General features: G+C 40.5%; 1 protein-coding gene across 1 annotated transcript in view; it reads right to left on the bottom strand.

The window, feature by feature from the left end:
• Positions 1–572: 572 nt before the first annotated feature.
• TMEM135 (transmembrane protein 135) overlaps positions 573–25,524 on the bottom strand; it is a gene marked incomplete at both ends in the record, with an annotated part of 183,066 nt that continues 158,114 nt past the window's right edge. The window contains 9 exons of the mRNA XM_080354938.1: positions 573–705; positions 2,741–2,808; positions 4,378–4,476; positions 6,053–6,129; positions 6,832–6,895; positions 9,711–9,878; positions 15,355–15,424; positions 17,845–17,991; positions 20,159–20,200. Coding sequence (XP_080211064.1) covers positions 573–705; positions 2,741–2,808; positions 4,378–4,476; positions 6,053–6,129; positions 6,832–6,895; positions 9,711–9,878; positions 15,355–15,424; positions 17,845–17,991; positions 20,159–20,200 — 868 coding nt within the window. The remainder of the gene's footprint in view (positions 706–2,740; positions 2,809–4,377; positions 4,477–6,052; positions 6,130–6,831; positions 6,896–9,710; positions 9,879–15,354; positions 15,425–17,844; positions 17,992–20,158; positions 20,201–25,524) is intronic.

Raw genomic sequence — 25,524 nt, forward strand, 5'->3', positions numbered from 1 at the left:
TTGCTTTTCCTAAGCAATGCCTTGTTTTGCAACCACAGCTGCGTAATAACGTCATCATCTTCAATAACGAGTGGGCGGTGGCTCTTTTGAGATAAGGCGGTGATGCAGTTTAGAAAGCCAGGGAGGCACTTTCACCCCAGTGCAATAGTTTTAAGAACAGGTAAAAATTTTGGACCTTAACTATGCCATTTGTCTTCCTTTGTAAGTTAATTACTTTTAGTTTTACCAAGAAATATTCTATTGGTGTGAACTACAGAATTTTGGAAATTATTGTGCATATTTATGTTTCACTCCTCTTCTCTAAATATATTACTCACTTGTTTAATTCATTCAGGAATCTACCATACTGTCAACCAACTACAGTAATCCAGAGATATTTTCTGCATACAGAAGGGGCTTAATCACTAAGCCACATCTTCCTGCAAAGCTTCAGTATCCGAGATTGGTAAAAAGCATTTCTCATTGAAGTAATACTGAAGTGAAGCCAAGCCCTCCTCCATATATACGACTGTTAAGTTAATTTTTCAGGACAAAATGCTGATCACATTCAATGACAAGATATATTGTTGTTTTCAAGACAGCTCCAGCGGTAGTTCTGGTGGCACAACAGTGTATCTTGGGTCCAGCTTAGGTGTGAAATCCTTGAAGTTTTTAGATGCTTCAGTACCAAATACATCTAAAGCTTTCCTGTTCATGAGCGCAAACCTGAAAAAGTAGAGACATGAGAGAGCAAACAGACTATTCATTTACTTTGGAAATAAGATCACTTTATTTAGAAAATATATAATTATAAAGTTATTAAAATTATTTCACTACATGAAGGACTATCTGAATACAGGTTTTTTGCCTCCACTGTTTAGAGATTACAAGTTTTTCATTTCAGGCAATAAACGTGTAAAAAACAATACATTTGACAAATTTGATTAATAGTGCTTTCTGTAGATACACTTCATATAACAGAACTTGTGGAATAGGGAAAGGAGAGAGTGCCCTTCTACTTTTGACTTCACAAAAGAAGTCAAAACAAAACACACTTCTTTCTCATCCCAGCAGAGCAAACTCTGGCCGTGCCCGTCCAAGTGGGGATAACAGTTTTATGGGTGTTACCATCTACTTTCATCTCTTTAGTCTTTAAAATGGTTGAGTGAAGGATTTCTGAAACATCAAAAGAATTTGCCTCTACAGAGGTAGTGTCAAAATTACCACTACAGGGATTTGCTTCAGATTAAAAAAAGAGAACAGAATTTCCTTTCCCTTGTCTCTTTCAATTAAAGCAATCTTAGGATTAGAACAAGAGGGGAAAATGCACCCCAAATCGGACATCTGACATCACCCCCTGTGTCACAGACCATGGAATGGCTTGGGTTGGAAGGGACCTTCCAAGCTCATCCAGTGCCACCCCTGCCATGAGCAGGGACATCTTCACCCAGATCAGGTTGCTCAGAGCCCCGTCCAGCCTGGCCTGGGATGTCTCCAGGGATGGTTCATCCACCACCTCTCTGGCCAAGCTGGGACAGGGTTTCACCACCCTCAGTGTAAAAAAATTCTTCCTCATGTCTGGCCTGAATCTCCCCTCCTTTAGTTTAAAACCATCACCCCTTGTCCTGTCACAACAGGCTGTGCTAAAAAGTCTGTCCCCATCTTTCTTACAGGACCCTTTTAAGAGTTGAAAGGCCGCAATAAGGTCCTCCTGGAACCTTCTCATGTTTGTACAGCACAGAGGTTGCTTGCAAAACATCTCCAGGCATCCCAAGGAAAGTGTCCCACTACATCTAACAACATGTTCAGTCACCCCATGTCCTGCTATGAGTGCACTGAGACATGGGGAGTGCAGTTCAACGTGCTCCAGGGACTGGACCCTCATTTCACTTGTGTTTTACAGTGTGGAGAGCTCACTGTCACCACAAACATTCCCTTACAATCCCATTCATAAACTGATCTACATCACAATATGGATGCCTTGCTTCTGCCACGTCAGTATAATAGTGTACACTTCATTAAACTGTATTTTTATAAATCATTTACAGCAAAATCTATTTTTAAAGGTAAGCATTTTAGATCCCCACAGCAAATTAGAGAAAAAATATCCAGTAAGGTATTAGTGTTGAAGATGTCCCTGCTCATAGCAGGGGGGTTGGACTAGATGACCTTCGAAAGTCCCTTTCAACCCAAGCTATTCTGTGATTCTATGATACTGTGTAAATTTATGATTATAATCAGGGAATATTTTTAATTAGTTTTCCAAGCAAAAAAATTCCTTTTCCCAACTGAAACAGAAAAAACTATTGAATCTTTGAAGTATTCTTAGGAAAAGCTCCGACATTTCTAGTAGTGCTTTTGAATACCTACAAATACCACGTTGTCAATCACTGTAAATACCAAGTGATTTCTTCAATCTGTACAGTTGTTTACCAGATTCTTCATATTCCACTGAAACCCAAATGCATTCCACCCTCCAAGTGAACTAAAGATGGAAAAGCCTTCAAGTAAAACACTGACTTGATAAATAGTCTTAACTAGATTTAAGTCTCTGCTCCTGTCTTCAGACTACACCCAGCAGTGTTGCTTCAGCAGCAAAGAACTTCAAGTGGATGGGAAATTATTTGAAAAGCAAAGTAAATACCTGGGAAATTAGTCAACACATACTCCAATATCTCTGCTCTTGACAGTGAATGACACAGAAAGATGAATGTGATCAATGACGTGTTGAGACAAGCCGCAACAGACCCCGATTACATACCTGCCCTTTGTTAGTCGTAAAAGAAATTTCCAGTATGAAGGTCTCAAGTTCTGAACTTCCATGACAGCCTGAAAGGAGAGAATTTTGTCAGAGGTGGCTGATAGCGCCCAGCAAAAGCTTCAGCAGCTACACCGTGTTGCCAAGGCAGTGAAAAGATAGTTACAGAAATATATATAATTTTTAATATTTAAAAAAATCCTCTTATGGTTCACGGACCAAAAGCGGCTGTGATCACCGGTCAGTGTCCAGCGCTGTCAGCAGACAAACCACTCGCAGCTGAATTCGATGCTCTATATGACCCCCACCAGCACAGGCTGATATTCCCAGAAGACTTTCTTTTAAAAGTGGTGGCAATTGGCTTAGATCTCATTGCAGACAAAGCAACAATAATCCTTATTATTCCTGTGTACACGGTTTTGCACTTGTGGATGCCAAATTTATCTGCTATTTTATCCCCCGCTCACTCTGCATTTTGTGATCTACCATTTCTTGTAACCATCTTTATATTTCATGTTACATAGCTTAAATGATGTCATATACAAAAATCTTTGTCTTCTTTCTATTCCATTACCTTTCCAGGTCACTTATGAGTATAGTGAGTAACAAACATTTGGGTATATATCCCTTTGATAATTTCTCCCTCCCTCCTCCTAAACCTAGGAATTTATTTCCAGTCTTGGGCTCCTTTTCCAACTATTTATTAAGTAATGAAAAAACCCTTTCCTCTTTTCTCATAGGAACTTTATTTCTGTTAGCCTCATGTGACGGTCCTTGGCAACAGTATTTTGGAGATGTCCATGCTGCAGACCTGTAGCCATATCCCAAATACTGAAATATCAGTTCATTTTGATACTAGAAAGAGATATTCCCAAACACAGGGGAGCAATGAGGAGTGGAACTCTTCTGACTGCTTTAGGATAATTTTATATTCTGTTTATTGAGGGGTATATAAAAATATATTTTGCTATGCAAAAATTAAAAAAGATTCAGGGACATTTCAGCAGATCTAGAAAGGGGGAGATGCGCTGGAGTAACGTAGAGTTATATGGGTACCACTGAAAAGGAGCTTTTATAGCTGATGCAGCTGATAAAGGAGCTGGTGTTGAAAGCATCTCATTGATTTGGAAAGGGTAAAAGATGAAAACTACAGCTTGTTTCAAACATAAAACTTCATATTTCCTTGCTACTTTTGGCAGATTTTTGCAAACAGGCAATTGAATTCAAGTTTGCTGAAAGCGAAAAATTCCAGTTGATTAAAAATAAACCAAAAAACCCAAACATGAAATAGTATAATATGTATTGTTTGTCTTCTTGAAAAATGGTCCTTCCATATGCTTATGGAAGTCCATACATTTATGTTCATCCTCTGGGTCAGTGCATTTTAAGATCCTTTCCAAACAATTCAGCGCTCTGTATAATGTGTTCATCTACAAGGATATGAGAAATGTGAGTCCTGGAAATGATCTTCCCACTGTGCCAGTGAAAAGCGGGATGCAGGAGCCCTGACTTACAGAGTCTTGCTGGAATCACTATATCGCACCCTCTTCTCTCTATCACTGTATCCCTGTGCTCCTCATTTCATTCACCATTTGACTTACGCTAGAACTTCACGTTCTGTTAGAAGACAAGATACTTACTGCCTGAAAGCATATCGATGTAGAGATGGCATAGATGATGCTGTCTGCGTGAGGAAAATAGGGAACCTTCCCTGCTTCAATGCCTTTGAAGTATATAGTCTACAAAAATAAACCAAAAATGCTGAATGGAACAAAATAAAACAAAAGAGCTTCTTGCTTTTTATTTATTTTACCTTTTCAAAGTAACATGTCAACATTACTAACCTATGCTTATATATTTTTGTATATGTCCACAAATGTGACATTGATTGAGCTAGCTTATAAAAGTTATCCAAGATCAAGATACAGGCTATAAATGCATAGAACAGGACCCAGCAACAGCTTGGGTGTTAAAAGGGGAGTAGAGATCTTTAAGATTAAGGGACAATTTGCTATATCAAATTCTTCATTTTAAAAAAAGCAAAAGAACAATGCAATAACTGTTCCAGCAAAGTGAATATTCACTGTTCTTAAACAGCTTGAAATCACATACTTGTCTTTCTGAGAAAACATGTTAAGTTTATTTTCCTGAGCACAGCTTGACCTTCCAAAGCAGCACACGCCTCTTTGGTCAGTTACCCTTGGCTTGCGCAAGATGATAAAAGTAGTAAAAAAAATGAAAGAAAGAAAGAACACATAGCACTTTTCTTATTTCACTGTAGCCACAATGTCTTCAAGTCCAGAGAAAACCATCAGCAATACAAGATAATATTGTGTTTTTACAACTGGTGTTCTAACTCAGAATTATGTGAACCACCTTCAGACCTTGATCTAGGATTACAAGGAGCAAGAATAAACAGTGTATCTTCCCTTTTTATGTTGAATTTGCTGCCTAAAAAAAAAGTTACTTTTTATATTCTCTGAAATGAATCCTGCTCTGGTAACCGAGGTGGGTAAATATCACCAGGGAAAGGGCCCTGAAGGTCTGCAGGACAATCTTTGTGATTTGGGGATGAAGATAAGAAGGAAATGCTCTCAACTTATTCCAGTGGTGCGGTCGGGGAAATAACCATGACTAAGTCCTGATTTTATGGAAAAATCACAGTAAGAAATCAAAGGCTCGTTAGCAAAGTATAATTAACACACCCAAACTCTACACACTTCTTTTTTTTCCTGGGCTCCTAATTTGAACAAGTTCACAGAAACAATTCAAGCCTGAAAAATAGCAATTAGCACAAAGTTCGCTGCAAAGCTGGGAATTCAATCAGTTGAAGGACATTGACAAACAACTCCAGCTATAGACTAAAACCCAAGCTATTTTGAGTTATCTTAGATTGCTGAATGCCAAAATTAGGGAACAAAGGCAGGAAGTTAAGCTGTAGCTTTTGGCAATAAATCTGCAATTAAGGACTAGGTCTGATTTACGTTTCTGGCAGAACAGAAATTCTTGGAACTTTCAGATTTAAAAAATCTGCAAAAGCTACGAAGTAAAGGGATAGTAAAAAAAACCATGGAGAATATACATGGAGAGCAGTGGCTAAAGGACTTTTAAAATCAGTCACAGAAAAGAAAATAAGAAAGAAATGAGACCACAGAACGGCACTGCCTCTTGGCACACACCTACTGCCACACAGCACCGCCACACAACTGTGTATTACACTGGAATCCTCTGACAAAGCCTGTGAGGTTCATTTTCTTTTTCTGCCTTGATAAAATAGATGAAATAAAGAACTCTGTTACGAAGGTAACATCTTACCTCTACTAATTTGGACACCAGATACATAGAGATAGTCGTACTTTTGTAAAACATCATAGAAATTCCTGCTAGACACCCTGTAACAATCAGAAAACAAAAGTATTGTTAAGGTTGTGATTTGTCGTTGCTCTTGCAGTTTGTTGGCTCAACAGATGCTGCACAAGATTATGCTTTCTGTTGCTACAAGAAAGCTCAGTGATGTTCCTGTGCTGCCCGTGAAAATATGGCTTATGTCACTTAAAAAATAAGAGAATTTTGAAACCCTGGCAGCAATCTCTTGTTCAGTGCTCAGGAGCACAGTATCAAACTTCCTCTCTCATCCCATGAAGAAGTGAGACCTGCGAGGTTCCAGCACGTGACAGATGCACAAACAGCAGGGAAGGGGCTGCAACACTACACCAATTTAATGGGGAAGAGTCCTTCTTCAGAGCCACTGCAGCCCTTCACCCTTTCAAACGTGTCTTCTGTCACGTATGGGAGAATCAATATCTCAACCTCACGTCTCTGCAGCTGGAAAACAGTAGGATGTTTACATTTGTGCATACAACCAAGCTGACTGTAAAAAAAACATACCATTTGATTGAATTTGCCTTACAACTTTTAATTGCAACTCTTTATCTGAAACGCTGCTCTCACTTTGATGCAACCTTAATGCACACAGCCCTGTTTCCATCCCACAAGTCTGAAAAGGGAAGGAGAGGACAGACACCCAACCATGTGCACAAAAACACTCGCAGAGTCCCCACGGAGGCAACAAAGGCTTCTTCTCATGGACTCACCAGCTACGAGTGCGTGAAGCTCATCGTCAAGGTTTCGCACCCAACGCAGGAAGCAACTGGTACCCTGAGGGTGAACAGAGCAGGATTAGCACCAGTTGCTTCTCTTTCGGGATGCACAGACTGGAGATGCTCCTCTGTGAGATGGTGATACAGCACACAGTATGAATTCAGAGTGTGGTGTGATAAAACCTACAAATCACAGTGCCTGAAACATTTTAGTGTTTTAATTAAAACAGTTAATCGTTACTGTTTTTATCAAAATCAGAGAGCAAACCAATCCAATTTGATTACTAATCTAATTCCAAAGCTAATCTTGAATTCAGATAATCTTCATTTGCTGTAGCTGCTTAGACTCTTTCCCATGATAAAGTCTGTTTTCAAACCAAACGCCTTAAGATTCTTCCATACTTCTAATAAATTCTGGAATCTGGAAAACACATTAATCTACAAAGTTAGAACTGCATGTGATTAAAAGATGCAGTCAAGAGCATAATAACATGTTTGTTGACAAAGAAAACAATACACACCTGTTCAGGTCAGGACAAATGTAGGCAATTGTGGCTTAAAACATATTTAATTTGGATCACCACTGGTTTCAAATATAGTTCATTGGTTACCAAATAATCCAGACTGTTGCACATCAGCCACATCTTCTGCATTCATTTGTTCAACTATTTTGGAAATCCGTACTTTGTCTCCAAATTTTATCCCTGGGAAATTTCTGTTTGATTCTAAATGGGTCACGATCTCCTCAGTAAGGCCTAATCCAGTGCTGATGGCACTGAGACAACATCATATAACTCAGCACGGCAGCCCACTGATGTCTACTTTGAGATATGTGCATCAGCCTCTTAATCTATCTAATGTCTGCTTTTCATGGCATCAAAGAATGATTTATGTTGGAAGGGACCTCTGGAGATGACTTGGTCCAGCCTGAAGCTGGTCTAATTAGAGCAGGTAGCTCAGGAACTTCTCCAGTTGAGTTCTGGGCATCTTCAAGGATGGAGACTACACAGCCTCAGTGGGCAACCTGTTCCAGTATTTGGCCACCCTCACATGGAAACATATTTCCTTGTATCTCTTCGCAATCTCCTGTATTTCAGCTTGTATCCATTGCCTTTCAGCCCATCACTGCACATCTCCAAGAGGTGGACGTAGCAATAAAATCTCCCTGAGCCTTTTTTTTCGGCTTAAAACCCAGTTCTCCCAGCTTCTCCTCACACATATGATCCAGTCCTCAAATCATCTTAGTGGCCCTCAGGTGAATCCACTCTTTTAAAAGACATTAAAATTAAAAGAAGAAATGAAGCAATATCTGTGTCCAAAAATGGACATAGCATCACAGATGTGGTCTCAATAGCTATTTTACAGGCTGCATTTTCAATAAATCCCTTGCAAAGCCATTGATACATTGCAATTATGACAGTCAGCTTTACCGCTTAAACTTGTAAACTGATTTAAAAATGAAAACCAGGCTACAATTGCTAATGTATTTTCTGCATAACCTTGTTTGCTGACACTAATTAACAGTAAAGCGAACAAAAACCATTAATGGTACAGCTACTACAATCCTCCAATGGCATTTTGGGCTGCTTTTAGGGACGAGATGGTATTTTTTTTTTAAAAGTAGCCATAATGCAATTCTTTAGGTTCAAAAAGCATTTCATTTTTTCGGCTGTGGTCTAGTCTTTGTTGCCCTACATGTCTATTCCAAACTGGAAGAGAAAAATAATGCAACCCAAATCCATGTAATGGATTGCAAAGAAGTTATGGAATGCAAACAAAACCAAAAAGTACATGCTTAATAAACAATAAACAAAGGTCAGAGTGTGTTACCCTTGCAAAATTAGTATCTATAGAACTAAATTACACTTTACAATACGAGCTCTTAAAAGACATCAAAATAATTTCAGCTTTTGCAATTTAAATATTTCTTTTTCTCTAAAGGTTCTTTGCTTAAAGTTTGAGGAAAAATTTAAAGTTCAAATAAACTCTTAACAGCCCATTTCCACTTTGCCATCAAAAATTTTAAACTCTGCAACCTTACAAATTCTTGTGTCTAAATCTGACTGCAAGTCAAGTTAAACGCTGCTTTGCTGACAAATAACATTTGGTTTTTTAATTTTCAGTAAGTAATATTTGTCTTGAACAATACAGAATTATCTTAACTTTGCAGAGCAAGTAAAGTAGCAGTTGAAAAATGATGTGTGATTAAGAACATAAAAGTGCAAAAGCCACTTCGGCACTGCGCTATGCACCACGTTCTCCCTTAGGGAGCGTGCTTGGTCACGTTCTCTTTTGGCATAAATAAACATAATTCTATTAACTCCAACAATACTGTATGAACGCGTATCAGTTCACAATCTGTCATCTTGTAACGGCGCAGAAGGGCAGATTTCCAAGTGTTAAGTGCAATGTCTCCTCAGCTGCACATGATATATGTTCTGCAATCTCCTGCTATTTAGTGTCAAGTAAGAATTCCAGATATTTGAGCCAAAAAATGTGCAAATGGGTTTTCTCTGGCAACACTGCTGCTACTGCAGTCACTGCTTGTGTCTGCACTAAGATGTTTCTGAGTAACAGCAAGTCCCTTTGAAATCTGAATTCACCTTCGCTGAAATACTCGCTGTGTCCTGATCTTGATGCCATAGTGCAAAATCCATCTTGTTTATTCAGAAATGATCGAAAAAACACACAGAATGGAAAACTAGTTTTCTGTTTACAATCTGATTACTTCAACACTACAGAATTTGTCAGTGATGTGCTGTAGCAAACGGTATCAGTGATATTAAGCGGCTAGACTTATTAGCTCTTTGTGATATTCTGAAAAGTGAAATAAAAAACGTGGCATTCATCATTTCTGTATGTTATAAGCTTACTTTGTATATACTGACAAAAGATCCCAGAAAAGCTCCAAGCTGGAAATTTTCCTTGTTGTAGAAGAGGGAAAGTAGCCGGGATGGTTCTGTAGAGAGATGCCGGAAGGTGGACGGAATCCGAAGGCAACATTGGATCAGGTAACCGATGCTGAACATCCTAACGAAGCCCTGGAGAAAATGGTAAGAAACCACAAAATCAGAAAAAGGAAAAGCATCTGCAGAGGACTCATTTTTGACACCAAGCTGTTGAAAATCCACTCTGCAGATACTGTGTAAAATGCACCCTCATCTTCAAACTCAAGACCAAAGGGTTTTTTTCCCCCGATTCCCCTGTGAAATAGCAAAAGCAATAAAATCATAGACAAACGACTCTCCCTTAATATCTATGAGTATCTGAAAGGCCTCAATGGGCAAACTTCATTCCTCTTCTGCTCCAAAACACTGTCCTTTGAAATAATCGCGATGACTTCATTTCCATGTTACTGACCAGCTTTTAACCACAAATGGGTGTACAGAGGAAAGTAATGGGGTGGGAAAAGAAAAAAAAGAAGAGCGTTTCTACGCTCAAATGTTTGGAGAAAGCACTAAAGGAGGAAAAAGTCCACAAAAATAAATTCCACAAAGTGTGAGAATCAACCCTGATGGTTTGGCACGTGCTCATGGACTTTCCCTCAACCAAACTGGGGGCTGCGTGACGCCTGCACAGAGCGAAAGGGCAAAACTGGAAGGCAGATTATGAGCAGAGCTACTCAGAAAGGTTTTTTCTTACTGCTCTACCTTGGATACAGAGCTGCTTTTTTACATCATGTCACAAAACCGCACTGACATTTTCTTTCCCAATTCTTCTCCCCAGTTCCTTATAACTTCCCCCACAGCTTCCTCTCATTATCCTTACCCTATGGCTGAACTTCTCAAACCATTCTGAATCAAACCGTTCCATTTTTAGGGTTGGAAGATGCCTTATCTGCAAACTATCTGTGCACTCGCTGTTGGCAAACAAGGCAGGCATGGTTTTCAGAAGATGCTCAAGGACACCGAGACAATTCCAGTCACAGGAATAACTGGCAGAGGGTTTGACTGAGCAACGTTCCCAACTCAGAAATGCAAAACATTGTTGCCTCCTACAGAACTTTATAATGCATCATAAAGCTCGTAAAATTTTATTGTGGTTAAACATCCAGCAATAAATTTTCCTGAAGCAATTACTCTCCCTGCTACTCGAGAAGTGGTTTAGGAGAATCAAGTGGAAGAAAATATATTGTGTCATCCAATGATCTGGTAGCTATGAATAAATAATGTACTGCTGGTCTTAAAGGTATGTACTGAACAGCTAACGACCCGGTGTTTTCTGATCATGTAATGAAAATGTATGTGAAGTAGGCAGAGATACAAATGTGCTGTGAGTTTTGTGTAGTTAAAATGTCAAAATTGAGCATATATTCACACCTAAATGAAAAGGTACCCTAGTGTTAAATACATAGCCCTTGTCTTCCCAGAAAATTAGATTATGATAACAGGTATCATTATATAAAAAGAAAGTCCTAAGAGCAGCAGTTACGAACAAAGCTCATGCCAAGAGAACAGCCAACATTATGGGATGTTTGACATTTTCACGTGGCTGTAGGAAAGGTTACTCTGAAGGGGTGAGGAACACAGCGCTAGGAAACACTTAAATTCCAACTGGAAACTCAGACACATCCAACACTACAATAAACATGAGAGAAGAAAACTCTGCTAAGAGCCATTTCTGCACAGAGGTTTTGAGTTGGGACTCAGATCAGCCAGAAGTAGCAGCACAGTGAAACTACATATCTGCAAAACTCATCGAATAAACCTTTTGTTCCCTTTTGAGAAACAGATTTCTTAAAAAGTTAACAATACAGCCAAGACATTGGCTATAACTCAAATTCAGGAAAGTGCATGTTCAGTAACACGCCAAAACTCAGTCAACCTGTCGCAATATATTAGGAATCAGTTAAGATATTTAAAATAAATTAGTTAAGATATTGACAGTTTTAATGGGTATACGCTTGGCCTTCAAGAGACAGAATGCAGAGATTACAATCATCACAGAAAAAGAGAACCTCGTGTTGTTTTTGGTCACCCTCATCATTAGGTGTGAGGGTCATCAGGTGTCATCTGCAGCATCAGCAGAGAAAATGGACAACTGGACTTCTCTTGACGGCTCATGTCTCCTCATTGTAATCAAGTGGAATCCAAGAGAGGAAGAATATTGTTTAATTGCCTCTGGTAACTCTTTTCAGACATTAAAAAGCCCAAAGCATTTTAAGTATTTAAAATATGAAGGGAAGTCTATGAAATGAGGTGGAATGTCATTACTAAATGTTACATAAAAGCCACCATGGATTCTGCCAACAAGGTAATGCGCATTTAAACGTGAAACAGGAGAAAAAGAGCATGCAGTGACAATTAAAGCACGGGTATGATAATGAGAAGATGAGATGTTCGAAGGTAAAGGAAAATACGGCACAGACAAGAAATCTTGGCAATGAGCAGCTCATCAGATCATGATCAGATTCAAAAGCTCCCCTACAGACACGGAATTACAAAAAAATGCTCAAATCACGTCAGCTGGCAGTTACTATGGACAGACTCCAGAAACAGCCCCAGAGACAACAGCAAATGCATTAAGAATTTTGGATCTTTAAAAGTCCAAATACATAAAAATAAATGTCTTCACTCAGGTTTTTATTTTTAAAAGTCACAGAAAAGGCAAGAAATTTAAAGATCTGGCTGCCAGTTTAGTGTTATTTCCCTGATTATATTATTGTAGTCAAGAATAATTTATACTAAAATCCTGTACATGACCGGTACAAGAACGAAGTATAGTTCAACTGCACAACTGGTTTCTCTAAAGAAAGAATAGCCTTACAAAAATGTGGGGGTATTTTAAGTTATTATTTTTATTTAACTATTATTTTTGTCAGGTCAAGACTTAGTTCAGCTCCACTATCTGTGGAGTTTTCTTCTCCCATCATCCCCCTCAAGGGTATATGAAAGATGAACAGAATGATGCTGAATATACAACTGAACAGAAACTCCTTAATATGCCCATGAGCTAGCACTGGGCCCTTGTGGCCAGGAAGGCCAATGGCATCCTGGGGTGTATTAGAAGGGGGGTGGTCAGTAGGTCAGAGAGGTTCTCCTTCCCCTCTACTCTGCCCTGGTGAGACCACACCTGGAATATTGTGTCCAGTTCTGGGCCCCTCAGTTCCAGCAGGACAGGGAACTGCTGGAGAGAGTCCAGCGCAGGGCAACAAAGATGATTAAGGGAGTGGAGCATCTCCCTTATGAGGAAAGGCTGAGGGAGCTGGGGCTCTGGAGCTTGGAGAAGAGGAGACTGAGGGGTGACCTCATAAATGTTTACAGATATATAAATGGTGAGTGTCATGAGGATGGAGCCAGGCTCTTCTCGGTGACAACCAATGGTAGGACAAGGGGTAACAGGTACAAACTGGAACACAAGAGGTTCCACTTAAATTTGAGAAGAAACTTCTTCTCAGTGAGGGTGACAGACACTGGAACAGGCTGCCCAGGGGGGTTGTAGAGTCTCTTTCTCTGCAGACATTCAAACCCACCTGGACACCTTCCTATGTCACCTCATCTGGGTGTTCCTGCTCCGGCAGGGGGATTGGACTGGATGATGTTTCGAGGTCCCTTCCAATCCCTGACATTCTGTGATTCTGTGATTCTTTTCATCATTAACACATCTCCCTAACTACCTAAGAAAGAAGAGTGAGTAGTTCGGGGACAATCCAAAATCAGATTTGGGTCTCTCAACTAGAGTAATTCAACAAGACTAACTCCTATGTCTTGGTCACCCTTCCGTATTAAAGGCCATGAAGTCACAAACATAACTGTTCTTTCTGCAGATTATGACAGTTTTCCATGGAGAAAAGGCATCAGTTCCATTAGGAGAACCCTAAGAGAAATCCTCACTTGTTTGTTCTAACTATGCTTGTAAAATAATAGTGGTATGAGGGTACTTATAGATTTGGCGGCTGAGTGTGCAGCACAGAATAGATAAGGATTTTATGCGAGATAAATAAAAAGCTCAGAGAGCAAGTCTGGACTAACAGTAAGAGCTAATTACTGCAAAATACACCTAAGTAAGGAAAGACAGCACGTTATTTAAAGGTGCAGCAGACTGACGTTACAGGCACCCATCTAAAAAGATGCACACTAGGAGATGCTACCAGCAGCAGAGATCTGGAAACGCAGCATATAAACCCATAAAATCACTTCTGCTTAATCTTTTGAATGTAACCTCCACTGCAGTGCCGGATATTTATTCTGAGGGCCAGATGCCAATATCTACGGGGAAAATACCGAGTATTCTGCAAATTCTGCAGAGGGAAGGTTCGCTCCCCAGAGGACTCTGCCCAAACATGAGCTCTGAGGACATGGGAGACAAAGGGGGTCATATGGCACCAAGCAGCAAAAGGAACAAGCACAAACCGAATGGAAAGTCTGTGTCCCCAAAGATATTACGCCTTGAAGAAAAGAGCCCATGAATGCAACATTATGTGGACTGTGAGAGTGGTGTGAGGGTGTAGAATTGTGATTTTAATCTGGGTTCTCTTAAATACACATCCTTCCTGCAACAGAAAAGTTACATAACTATCCTCAACCATTCATGAATGCTCTACTGCACATTCTCATCGTAATTCAACAGAATACTTAAGCACCACCTCAAATCCCACCAACTCCAGTGACGCTTATACCCAAATGTTACTCAGTGGTTCACTAATACACTGCAGCATAAAAGGTGCGTTAATACAAGAAAAAATTATGTTAATAAACATACACGAATAAATGTTGTGCTACATCTCTTCTGATACTAAATTTAAGCATAGCTCTTCTGAAATAACATTAACTGTATATAAAATTTTAATTTTAAAAAGTTATTTTTGAAAGTAATATGTATCAAAAGCATTTGAAGATACTCAAATATACTTTTGCTGCTCCAGAAAAAAAAAAAAGTGTAAATTATTAAGAGACTGAGATCTTCTGGAGCCACATCAATTCCTAAAACAGGCACGGCAGGTGGTACCACCTGTGCCAACCCAATGCCGGCCAAAACAAATCCCATCTATACAGTGCTCCTCTGAAAAAAAAATGCGCTGATGACATTAATAAAGGAGAATGAATTCTGCCACCGGACATAAACAGCTCTTCCTGGGCACAGCAACTGCAGCCAATCTCTCATTACCCTGAGCTGTTAAAATACGCGAGGGGCGCAGCGAGCCCAGCGCTGCAGCTCGGCGCCGGGGCCGCTGCCCAAGCAGCACATTCCCGGTGCCTTAGTCAGGGTGGGATTGCAACTGGGCTCAGCCGTCGAGTGCATCACATAGCTAAACAAGTTCCTGGCTCGTCAGCCCATTTTTTCCCACACGTTTTATGTTATTCATTCATTCCAGTTAATCTGCAAGACCGGAGAACTCTGACCTCCCACCACCCTTTCCTAAATTGAGAAAATCTGTTTTCAGGCTTGTCACATTTTCAATAGAAGAAGAATGAGTAACAGGCTCCTTTCTCACTTCCTAAGTGTGTGCTTTGTCCGACTAAAGACTTTTACACTGTCTTTGCCAGAGTTCGTCAATCTGACTATTTCTGCACTTACTTTAATACAATATGAGATGCAATTATCTTCATAGTGTTTACAGCATCGATGCCTTGGGCCATGTTTGCACCTGCAAAAAGCACAATGAAACACATTTTAACTTGTAGCTGTTTTCAGCGTCATCAACAGCAGACTTCATAAATTTTTCTTGCCTAGAAATACACAAAGTGCTATTTTCCCACCACTGGTTCTCTCCATGACTTATTGAAGGGCACTGTGAACTTTTATGATGCTATAAAAAGACAATAAAAACTAACAATGCTGTAGTTGTACAGCAAGAAGTGTCTGCACGCGTATTTGGATCCAACCTCTTGCCATGCTGTGCATTAAATACAAAATTAAAGAACAAATTTGCTGCTGTGGTCAACACAGAGAAGTGACTCGACCCTTCCCAGTCCGTCTCTGCTCCGTGGTTCTGGAAGGCCATTTGACCAAGCACCCGTGATCTGTGTCCTTAACATCTTTCATACCATTGCAAGGTTCATGGAAGGGCAAAGCAGAACATGCAAACACACAGAGCTGCTCTGTGAGACTTCTCTCAATCACAAGCTTTTCAATTCTGGGCTATTTATTCTACTGTGTTGATTTTTACGTAGCTCTTTCTTTGTATTGAATTTGACGTTAAGCATTTAAAAGAGACTGGCTTGGGATGGTGGGATGCATGTGTTGCACACTTGTTAGCCTTTCATTATGTAGAATTAAAAGAAGTAATTTCATACCACGTCTGAACATTATATTTTCCTATAGCCAAGTATTTAAGTTTTAATGCAAAATAAATTACACAATTTATATACTGTGCCATAGATCTTGGAAGTTTTGAATCGTGCACTATAAACTCTAATGGCCATAAATCATCTGTGAGGTCAGTTTATGTGGCTAAAATTGTAATGAGAATGCGATCAGGTTACAGGCATTTAGACTCAATTATACTGAAAAGAACCATATGGAGGAGAAACCTGTGAGAGCATTAGGACTGAAAACCGAAAGTTTTCTGAATGTCTGAGTCAGGAGTTTCAAAGCTTTAAAGAAAAATGCTCCTCTCCACCCATAGCCCTTGATCCTTGTATTTAATAAACAGCCGAAGAGCTGTGAACTGTCTTTATCAAACTGAATGATGGGCATTTAAGACCAAATAGGCATAAACAACTTGGCTAAACTAATCTGCTTGTAGCTGGAGCTGTCTTCTTTCCAAGCCTTTTGTTGTCTAATACTGTTGTGCTTGAAAAGCCGCTGCCGACTTCCCTTATGTTTTTCAGTTAAAAACCACAGCAAATCATAGGAAGTTGCCATGTGATGAAGGTCACCTCATGTTTGTTTGTTATCTGAGCAAGTAAGAGAAGACACTACTTTGGGAACACAACGCACATGGAAGACTTGTTTATTTCCTGCACGTCAGCAGGTAAAGATCCTGGTCAGAGAACTGCCCCTGGAGAGGTCAATGGAAGGGAAGAATCAGAGGTGCCGTATGAACAGACCTCTACTCCATTTTTTATTCCATCTTCCCTATAAATGAATGACTCCTTGTGGTACCCAATGTGCCTGAGGTGGACAAACGAAGCTCAGCAGGAGCGGATCATCTGAATGTATTAGCCTGAAAAGCTCTCAGATGGCGTTTCTTTAAGCTCATACTAAAGAACAATAAATTGCATCCTATAGACTGGGAGGGAATGTATCACAGAATGTTAGGGATTGGAAGGGACCTCAAAAGCTCATCCAGTCCAATCCCCCTGCCAGAGCAGGAACACCCAGACGAGGTTACACAGGAAGGTGTCCAGGTGGGTTTGAATGTCTGCAGAGAAGGAGACTCCACAACCCCCCTGGGCAGCCTATTCCAGTGTTCACCAACCTCACCATGAAGAAGTTTCTTCTCAAATTTAAGTGGAACCTCCTATGTTTCAGTTTGCACCCATATCTCACCTAACTTCAGGTGTCTAGATCTGACCTGGTGCAAAACAGTCTGAGACTCACTTTTTGCTTTGCAATTCCCTGTTTCCTGACAGAGGAGGCCGGCCCGGTACCACCAATCCTGTTCTTTGGTAGTTCTCCTTTATGCCATACAGGGATGCAGGTCACCAAAAAGATGATGTTATGGTCACTTAAGGCAACCTAAGTAAGAATGGCTGCTGTGCAACTTCCCCTCTTTATCATCACTACTTAGCACCAGCAGAACCACGCCATGAGCTGGTTCTGCTGAAAACTGCAGACAAAACAACCAGTGCTCTCCTATGCAGAACAGATTGAACTTACCCCCCCTCATTAGAGAACTGCACGTTGCAAGTCATTGCTATGACATACAGGTCTTAAATTTTGCTTTTATTAGAGTTCAACCTTTGTCACCACTAACTACCCAGTAAAAATGGAATGCAAAACACTTAAGTGCAAAGAAAAGTATTATAAAACATTGTCAAATATAATGTAACAAACCATTAAAATGAGCTAAGTAAGAATGATTCATTTTGTTTTGTTTTTCTTTTGTTTTCTTCAACTCACACTTTGTCCATGAGCTTTTTTGTTAGAGCCAGTATGTTCATTGGCTGTGATATTTTTTCACGATGTTTTATCTTTCTATCTATTTTTGAAAAAGCTGCTTCAGGTGAAAACGAGTGAGTGGGGATTTCTTCTTTCCCGACAATGAACCTGAAAAACAAAACAGAAGAAAACAACAATTACATAAATAACTCAATGAAATACATACAGTCCAATATAAATCTCTTAAGTTTTTAAGACAAGCTTGAAGTTACCCACAGATCTGCAAAAGAAAACACTTCCTTTACAGCTGCTAAACCTTGTATCTCTTTGAAAAGATGACGCCACAACATGTATTTAACCTTCAGATAATGGTCACAATCGCTGCCAGGAATTTTTTAAAACTAGGAAAAGAAACTCATTACTGGGTAAGTCCATTTCTCATACAAAGCAAGAACACCAAATAAGAAAATAAAAAGGCACATGAAATATCTCAACTATGTGCAGCAAAATGGGGTTACTCAGAGGTTGATTATTACTATAATATTTTTACAAAATACCTATTTTGTAAAATCTTCAAAATGTTTTCACTCCCACCAAGAGCATCCACTTTGTTTTGCTTGGCTTCATCTTCAGCCCTCTGTCTTCACCCAGAAGTTCATATTGTCAATAGACTGGTTCATCTTAGGTGTAGAATTACTGTATATCAAGGGCAAAGGAGGTCACAGCAGCAAGATGTTTCCTAACTCTTTGCAAATTACACTATACACTGGCAATCTTGCTGACGGTGATGAAGGTACAAAATGTTTGCCATTTGATATGTAACTGAATCTCCCAGTGAACTGGAGATTTCAGAAGGTGTTGTTTCTGCATGTTGCCATAGGAGTGTGTCATGTCCAGATGTCTGGACTATAGACTGAATTATTTAACTATTGGCACCTGATACCAAATTCCACAGCTGTTTCATAGCTGCAAACTCTATAAAATGTTTTCCACTATCAACAACAGCAAGTCTGTCTTGCTTGACTTCAGCTCTTCACCTGGGAGCTGATACTGTCCATGCACTGAGCACCAGATGGAGTGGAGTTTATAAAAGACACCCAAGAATAATGTGTCTTTGTATTTCTGACATGAGACACAAAGATGGGACAACTCTGTGTAACGACCCAAATGAGTAACACCTGAGGGTCCCATCGCAAATTAAATTCTATGAGAGCGTGGACCACCAGGCCGGACACAAGGTTTAGTGGTACATATAGGAACTCTCACATGAATACGCCACAAGTCCGTGCTTTATTCAGGTGCTGAGTGCAAAACTACTGTGGTATTCATTCAGCATTTTGGAAATACACCAAATAAACTCCAGGTCAAAACACAGCAGCCACTGGCTTCCAGGAGAATATAAAGAGTCATGAATCCCGGTTTTAGAAAGATTAATGCTCCCTCAAAAATGTGCAACCATATCACACAGTATCACAGTATGTTTGGGATTGGAAGGGACCTCAAAAGATCATCTAGTCCAATCCCCCTGCTGGAGCAGGAACGCCTAGGTGAGGTCGCACAGGAACATGTCCAGGTAGGTTTTGAATGCCTCCAGAGAAGGAGACTCCACAACCCCCCTGGGCAGCCTGTTCCAGGCTCTGTCACCCGCACTGAGAAGAAGTTTTTCCTCAAATTTAAGTGGAACCTCTTGTGTTCCAGCTTGATCCCATTACCCCTTGTCCTATCATTGTTTGCCACCGAGAAGAGCCTGGCTCCATCCTCGTGGCAGTCACCCTTTATATATTTATAAACATTAATAAGGTCACCCCTCAGTCTCCTCTTCTCCAAACTAAAGAGCCCCAGCTCCCTCAGCCTTTCTTCATAAGGGAGGTGCTCCACTCCCTTAATCATCTTTGTTGCCCTGCGCTGGACCCTCTCCAGCAGTTCCCTGTCCTTCTGGAACTGAGGGGCCCAGAACTGGACACAATATTCCAGGTGTGGTCTCACCAGGGCAGAGTAGAGGGGCAGGAGAACCTCTCTCGATTTACTAACCACCCCTCTTCTAATCCACCCCAGGATGCCATTGGCCTTCCTGGCCACAAGGGCCCAGTGCTGGCTCATGGTCATCCTGTTGTCCACCTATGTCTGCGTCTCCTTTCAATAGCAGTCCCAAACACAAAAAGACTCCTCTCTTGACAGCATATTATGTCTTCTTCAACTATGCTGTATACCCCCAAAGTTGGAAAATTTTTACAACAGCGTGATTTTTTTCCCTTTTCATACAATGCAGTTGCCACTGTGCCCCATTCCTCAAAACCTTCACTTTAAGCTACGTACTCATGGAAACTTCACTTACTTTAGTGCAGAGTATGTAAATCCTTTCAAGCCATCTTTGCACCTGAAACATAAAAACAACAGGTTTTTCAATAATGGGCTGCTTGTGATAAATCATAAAGTGTTATGGATCAAATATTATGTAGGAGGACTGCGGATGAACACCAGCTTCTCATTAACGACAAACAGCACGTCTGTAACAACTCTGTGGCTGTGCCCAACCTCACAATTGTCACCACGGCCTTGGGACATCTTGGAAACAAAGGGTACAGCACACAAACCCCAGTGCTTCTCTCTTTTATCCAAACCAAGAGTGGAGTAATTTTGAAAGGATGGTGACAGAACCACTGGGGTGACAATGGGCCACATGACAAAGAATTGTTGCTTTATGGAAAAGAAGTCACGATGGGGTTTATGACAGATAAATGTCACTGCAAGGGGAGAAAGGACCTCAATAAAATACCCACCCTCTCATGAAGAGCTGCAGGGAATAGCTGCTCTGAGTTTGAGATAAATTGTTCTACTTTGTAGAGTGACAATCTCTGCCGCTTGTTACTTTAAGATGACTCTTGATCTGAAAGTCCTGTTTTTTCAATTATACAAAGGTTGTTTCGATTCTAAGCTTGATCATGTGCATCCTCAGTTACAGACTACAGGGTTCTTGTGTGAAAAATGACCACAGTAAAGAGTCCGTAACTGGCTGTGAAACATTCAGGTTATTGGCTTTTTCTGCCCAGGACACAATGGAATGAGCTGAACCTGGCAGCTGCTACAGATTCTTCCTGGAAGACTTGTCAGTGTCATGTTGGTAGGAAAGCAAAGAGCAGATACTTGGAGGTTTTTCCCTTTTTCTTTGTATAGAATTGCATGGGGAAGACACCATGGTAGCAATGTATTCCTGACACAGCACATAAAGCACCAACTAGTAACATATCGACACCATCATTTCAAGAACACATTTACTCCAAGAGAAGACAGGACAGCAGCTGCAAAAGCTTTGGAAGCGGGAACAGAAAAACACAATCCTTTGACTTCTGCCTGCAGAGACCAAGTTGCCCCTGCAAAGTCTGTGCCTGAATCTCCCCAAGAACATGTCCCACCATCTCCCAGTAGACACCGTGCGTGGTAAATGTCTGCTACTGATGGCTGGAGACACCAACAGCAGGAAAAATATAACAAGATGAAAGATGTTCAGAGATCAACACAGCCCTGTTTTCTCCCATCTGGTGCAATGTTGGTACGATGTCACAGCATTAAATACTCCTGGGAAACTCTTCCCAAGGGTATGGCCTTCACCACATCTGTTTCCAAGGACTTTGGTTTGTCACCATGTGCACAGTGCATGTGCACCATGTGCACCATGTGCACAGTTGCACACAGCACCGGAAAATTCATCCTGAAGAACTTCTCTTTTACAATGACTGCATCTACAATATTGGTTTCCTCAGGGAGGTGTCATGGCCCCAAGCCTGACCATGTTCAAGAAGAGACTGGACAACGTCCTCAGACACACGGTGTGAACTGTGGGGGTGTCCTGTGCAGGGACAGGAGCTGGACTCGATGATCCTTGTGGGTCCCTTCTAACTCAGGACATTCTGTGATTCTATATCTAGCGGTTAAAGGTAAATGCATATAAATAAAATGGCTCACTTTGTCTCTAATTAATATAGAATTTCGCATCAAAGATATGCAAACATTTTACTTTTTATGATTCTTTACTGTAAGATTCAGAAGCTTAAAATTATCATAGCACTTTAACAAAGAGATGGACTGAAAGATGGATTGAAACAAACTAAATCAGCTTTTTGCCAGAGATCACAGTGAATCACTGGCAGAACTGCAAATGGAGCCCAAATGCACAGGGTTTATATATGTGTCTGCTATATCCATAGAACCACAGCCTGGTATCATGAGTTTGATTTTAAATGTCCGATTGACTGTAAGTTAAATGAACTTTGATTTAAGGGTGTTCAACAAATTAAGTCTGCAGGCTGCCAGCTCAAGAATAGGGCCTTAGTTTCTACTTTCCCAGTAAATTAAAACCATACACAAACCGAAATGTAAACATGCATGTAAGTGTTTCTAGAATAATAGTGAAACAGAAAGCAATAACAGCATGAGCATAATGATGTTTTTGCCTTAATCACTCCAGTGCAGCTGCTGGTTGAGTTTTACGTGTCCCATTATTCCATTATCACACCAGCAGAGGTCCCTGCCCAACCAGTGCTGGGGCCGACCCGACTAACACCACCCTGCCGCTCATCAGCCTTAAACTCCCCGAAGACACCATCGCTTGAATCCTTTCTTCACTAGTATTGAAACTCAGAATAAATCTGAATTGCTGAGACAACAACACTCCAACCCCCTCCTCCTCCAAGAAACATGCGAAAGATTTCTAATGTCTATTCTAATCACACGATTAAAGTCGATTCTATGCAGTATTTGGTATAGCAAAACTTTATTAAATAATTATTCTTATTTTATTCGTTCTTCTATATCATTATAGAGCTATGAATCCCCCTGCAAAATGCACCAAACTTAAATACGTGATTCAATATGGAAGTAACACTAAAGATACAATTCCATTTTTTTCCCATTAACTTCCTAATTTTTTAAATTATAACAGTATGAAAGCACTACATAAGGTCTTAAATAGTCCTTAATTCATGCTGCTTGCTGTCTAAAATTACTTGTGTAAAGTCATTATGCAAACTAACGGGTATGTGAAAATATTGCATATTAAAGGATTGAAAAACCAGAAGTCCTAGAGAGACAATTTTGAGTAATTTGCATTGTAACTCATCCTTTCTCTGACATGACAATTTTGCTTTTACAAATGAAGCAGCAACCAAAACCAAAACTCGTGATCTAATATCTGGCTTTAAATCATGAATTCAGTACATGAAAGGCTGCAGAATACCAGTCTAGAGATTGGGATTGCCTTATTTATTCACTCACTGGGTACATACCATAGGTAGCAGCAGGAACCCCCCACGCTGACTCCAAACATGCTGGTTTTTGGGGGGCACAACAAAAGCTCCTGCAGGGACAGCGTGGAGACGTCACAAATGCAGCTTCAAGGGAGACTGTCGAGGTCCAACACTCGCTGCATATGGCACGTTTCACGAACACCTGGCTGCTAATAACTGAACTAAGACTAATGATTTGCTTCATACAGCCCTTAATTGGTAATAATAATGCCACCACTAATTGGTAATAATAACTTTTACTCAATGCTTCATTGCTCAAGGGGTGAAAAAGCCTGGCCTGTGCTGCTGACCCCTGTGAGCCATTCAAGCTGCAAATGAGCACAGTAAAACCTGTTACATGTGTCCGGCGCTGCAGATATCCCCGAGACCGGAAAAACCTCAATAGCGTATTAAAAGCTTGTTTTCAGGGCATTATTCAACCGGGAAGGTCTGAGATAAGGGGTGAGTTGTACGCCGTTAGAGGTAACTCACCTCTGCTCCCAGCCCCAGCACCCTGAGCGCCCCAGGGGCTGCAGGAGGGCAGCACCACTTTGTGCCCAGCGAGCAATAATCTAAAGGGTGCACAATCTGGTTCCATTTTCCCATCAGAAAATGGTACAAAGGAACCCTGCCAGCTGTCCCCATTGGGCACCGTGTACCTGGTCACCCAGAAATGCTTCGCTCCAGCTTGGCTTTGGCCATAGCAATAAATTCGAGTTCTCCAAATTCCCCTGCTGCGACAATTTTGGCACATGAGCAAATAGGGTTGATTTTAGTTGTGTATATTTGTAACACAAATTTAACTTATGGCCACACACATTTATTTTTTCATAAAGAAAACAGTAAAAGTGGAATAGAGCCAAGGCTTGATACTAACTATACTTCCAACTAGACAGGAACTAACTCTAATTATTTATGTTTGTGTATGTGAAAAGGTGCTGTACATGAGCTTACTCTACTCTCCCTCCATCCTGTGGGAAGGAGAAGTTCCCACACTGAACTGCAAGGCTGCAGCTGCCAGCAATTCTGCTTTGGGTTTTTTTCCTAGTATGCCTTGTCATAAGTGTTCTAAAGATTTTCTCTGTGACCAATCGATATACCCTGTGCAAGAAGCCTTCTGAAGAACCAAGTCACTTTTCACCCATGGAACTGGGGAGGAGAAAGCAGCTCACAGCACCAACATATCCCATGTTTAATAGCATCCCCGTATTGCTTGTGTTACCCTTCAGGGTAGGAGTAAATTAAGAACTCCTCTATGCAGAGCTCTCATTACGGCCGCGTGGAAAGGAAACACCACAAGCACGGGACATGTGGTGGCACATCACATCTGCCGGTAGAGATCGGAGGTGGAGGTGACCATGGTTCCCAGTTAAGGTGTTTTATGGGGAAGGGAGGATCACAGTGATGAAACGTGACCGTGTCTGAACACGCCAGCTATATCCCTTGCTATTAGGAATTAAAGGGTACCTACATTCCTTTGTGAGCTGTGCTGAACTCGAGGACAATCCATTTTCTGTTTCAAGCTACTTAGAGAGGTTACTACACCTTCCTCCTCCTGTTTTTCTATCCTTCACTCTCTCCCATCCCCCAGTGTTAATGACAATAAACACAGTAACAGTTGTCATTTTTCTGAGATGTCATCTTTATCCATTTATTTTCTTCCTTTTCCATATCCCCCTTCTCTCTTTATTCCTTCAAGTCAAACTCCTGTTTTGTATTTGCCCCCATCTGTCCTTTTGTAAATGTTATTCTCAAAAGATCATTTGTTTTCCTTAAAACCAAATCATCCATCATTACCTTTTCCACCCCCCCTCATGGTCTGACACTCCCCACCATGTTAATCAAGTGGGTTGTGACTACAAGATTGAAACTGCAGAATAAGCACCACTGAGAATGGGATTATAAAGAAATTCAAGATCCAGGGACACACATTTAACCATTCTGTATCAGAGAAATGGAAGAATTAGTTCAAGCTCAGTTCTAAGTTGTTTGAGAGTAATTAGTTTATGTGGTTACTGTAAGATAAAATCCCACTTTGGAAATATTAGTTTTCCAAAAGGCCTTGGGAAGCAAGAACAATTCCAAACCAGTAAGGTCTTCCTCACTATGTAGAAAAAAGTTACTTTAAAATGAAGTATTTTATATCTGTGGGTATAAAATAAGAGCTAACCCAGTCAAGTCAGATAAGATAAAACGGGATTGAAACCAAAGGTTTTTCAGAACTGTGTACCACTAGTATTTTTCCCAGCAGAAGAACACACATTTTCGTTTTTAAGTGAAAAATGTGATTTATAAGAATTATGATCGGACATGCCACAAAACCTATTTTGACTCGTCACTGCTCAGTTGTGGTGAACTTTCCAACTATCTGAGCGGTATCTAGATCCTTCCCAGGGACCAAACAAGAACATGATTATTA

The sequence above is a fragment of the Nesoenas mayeri genome (genome assembly GCF_963082525.1).
Source record: "Nesoenas mayeri genome assembly, chromosome: 1".
Lineage (NCBI taxonomy): Eukaryota > Metazoa > Chordata > Aves > Columbiformes > Columbidae > Nesoenas > Nesoenas mayeri.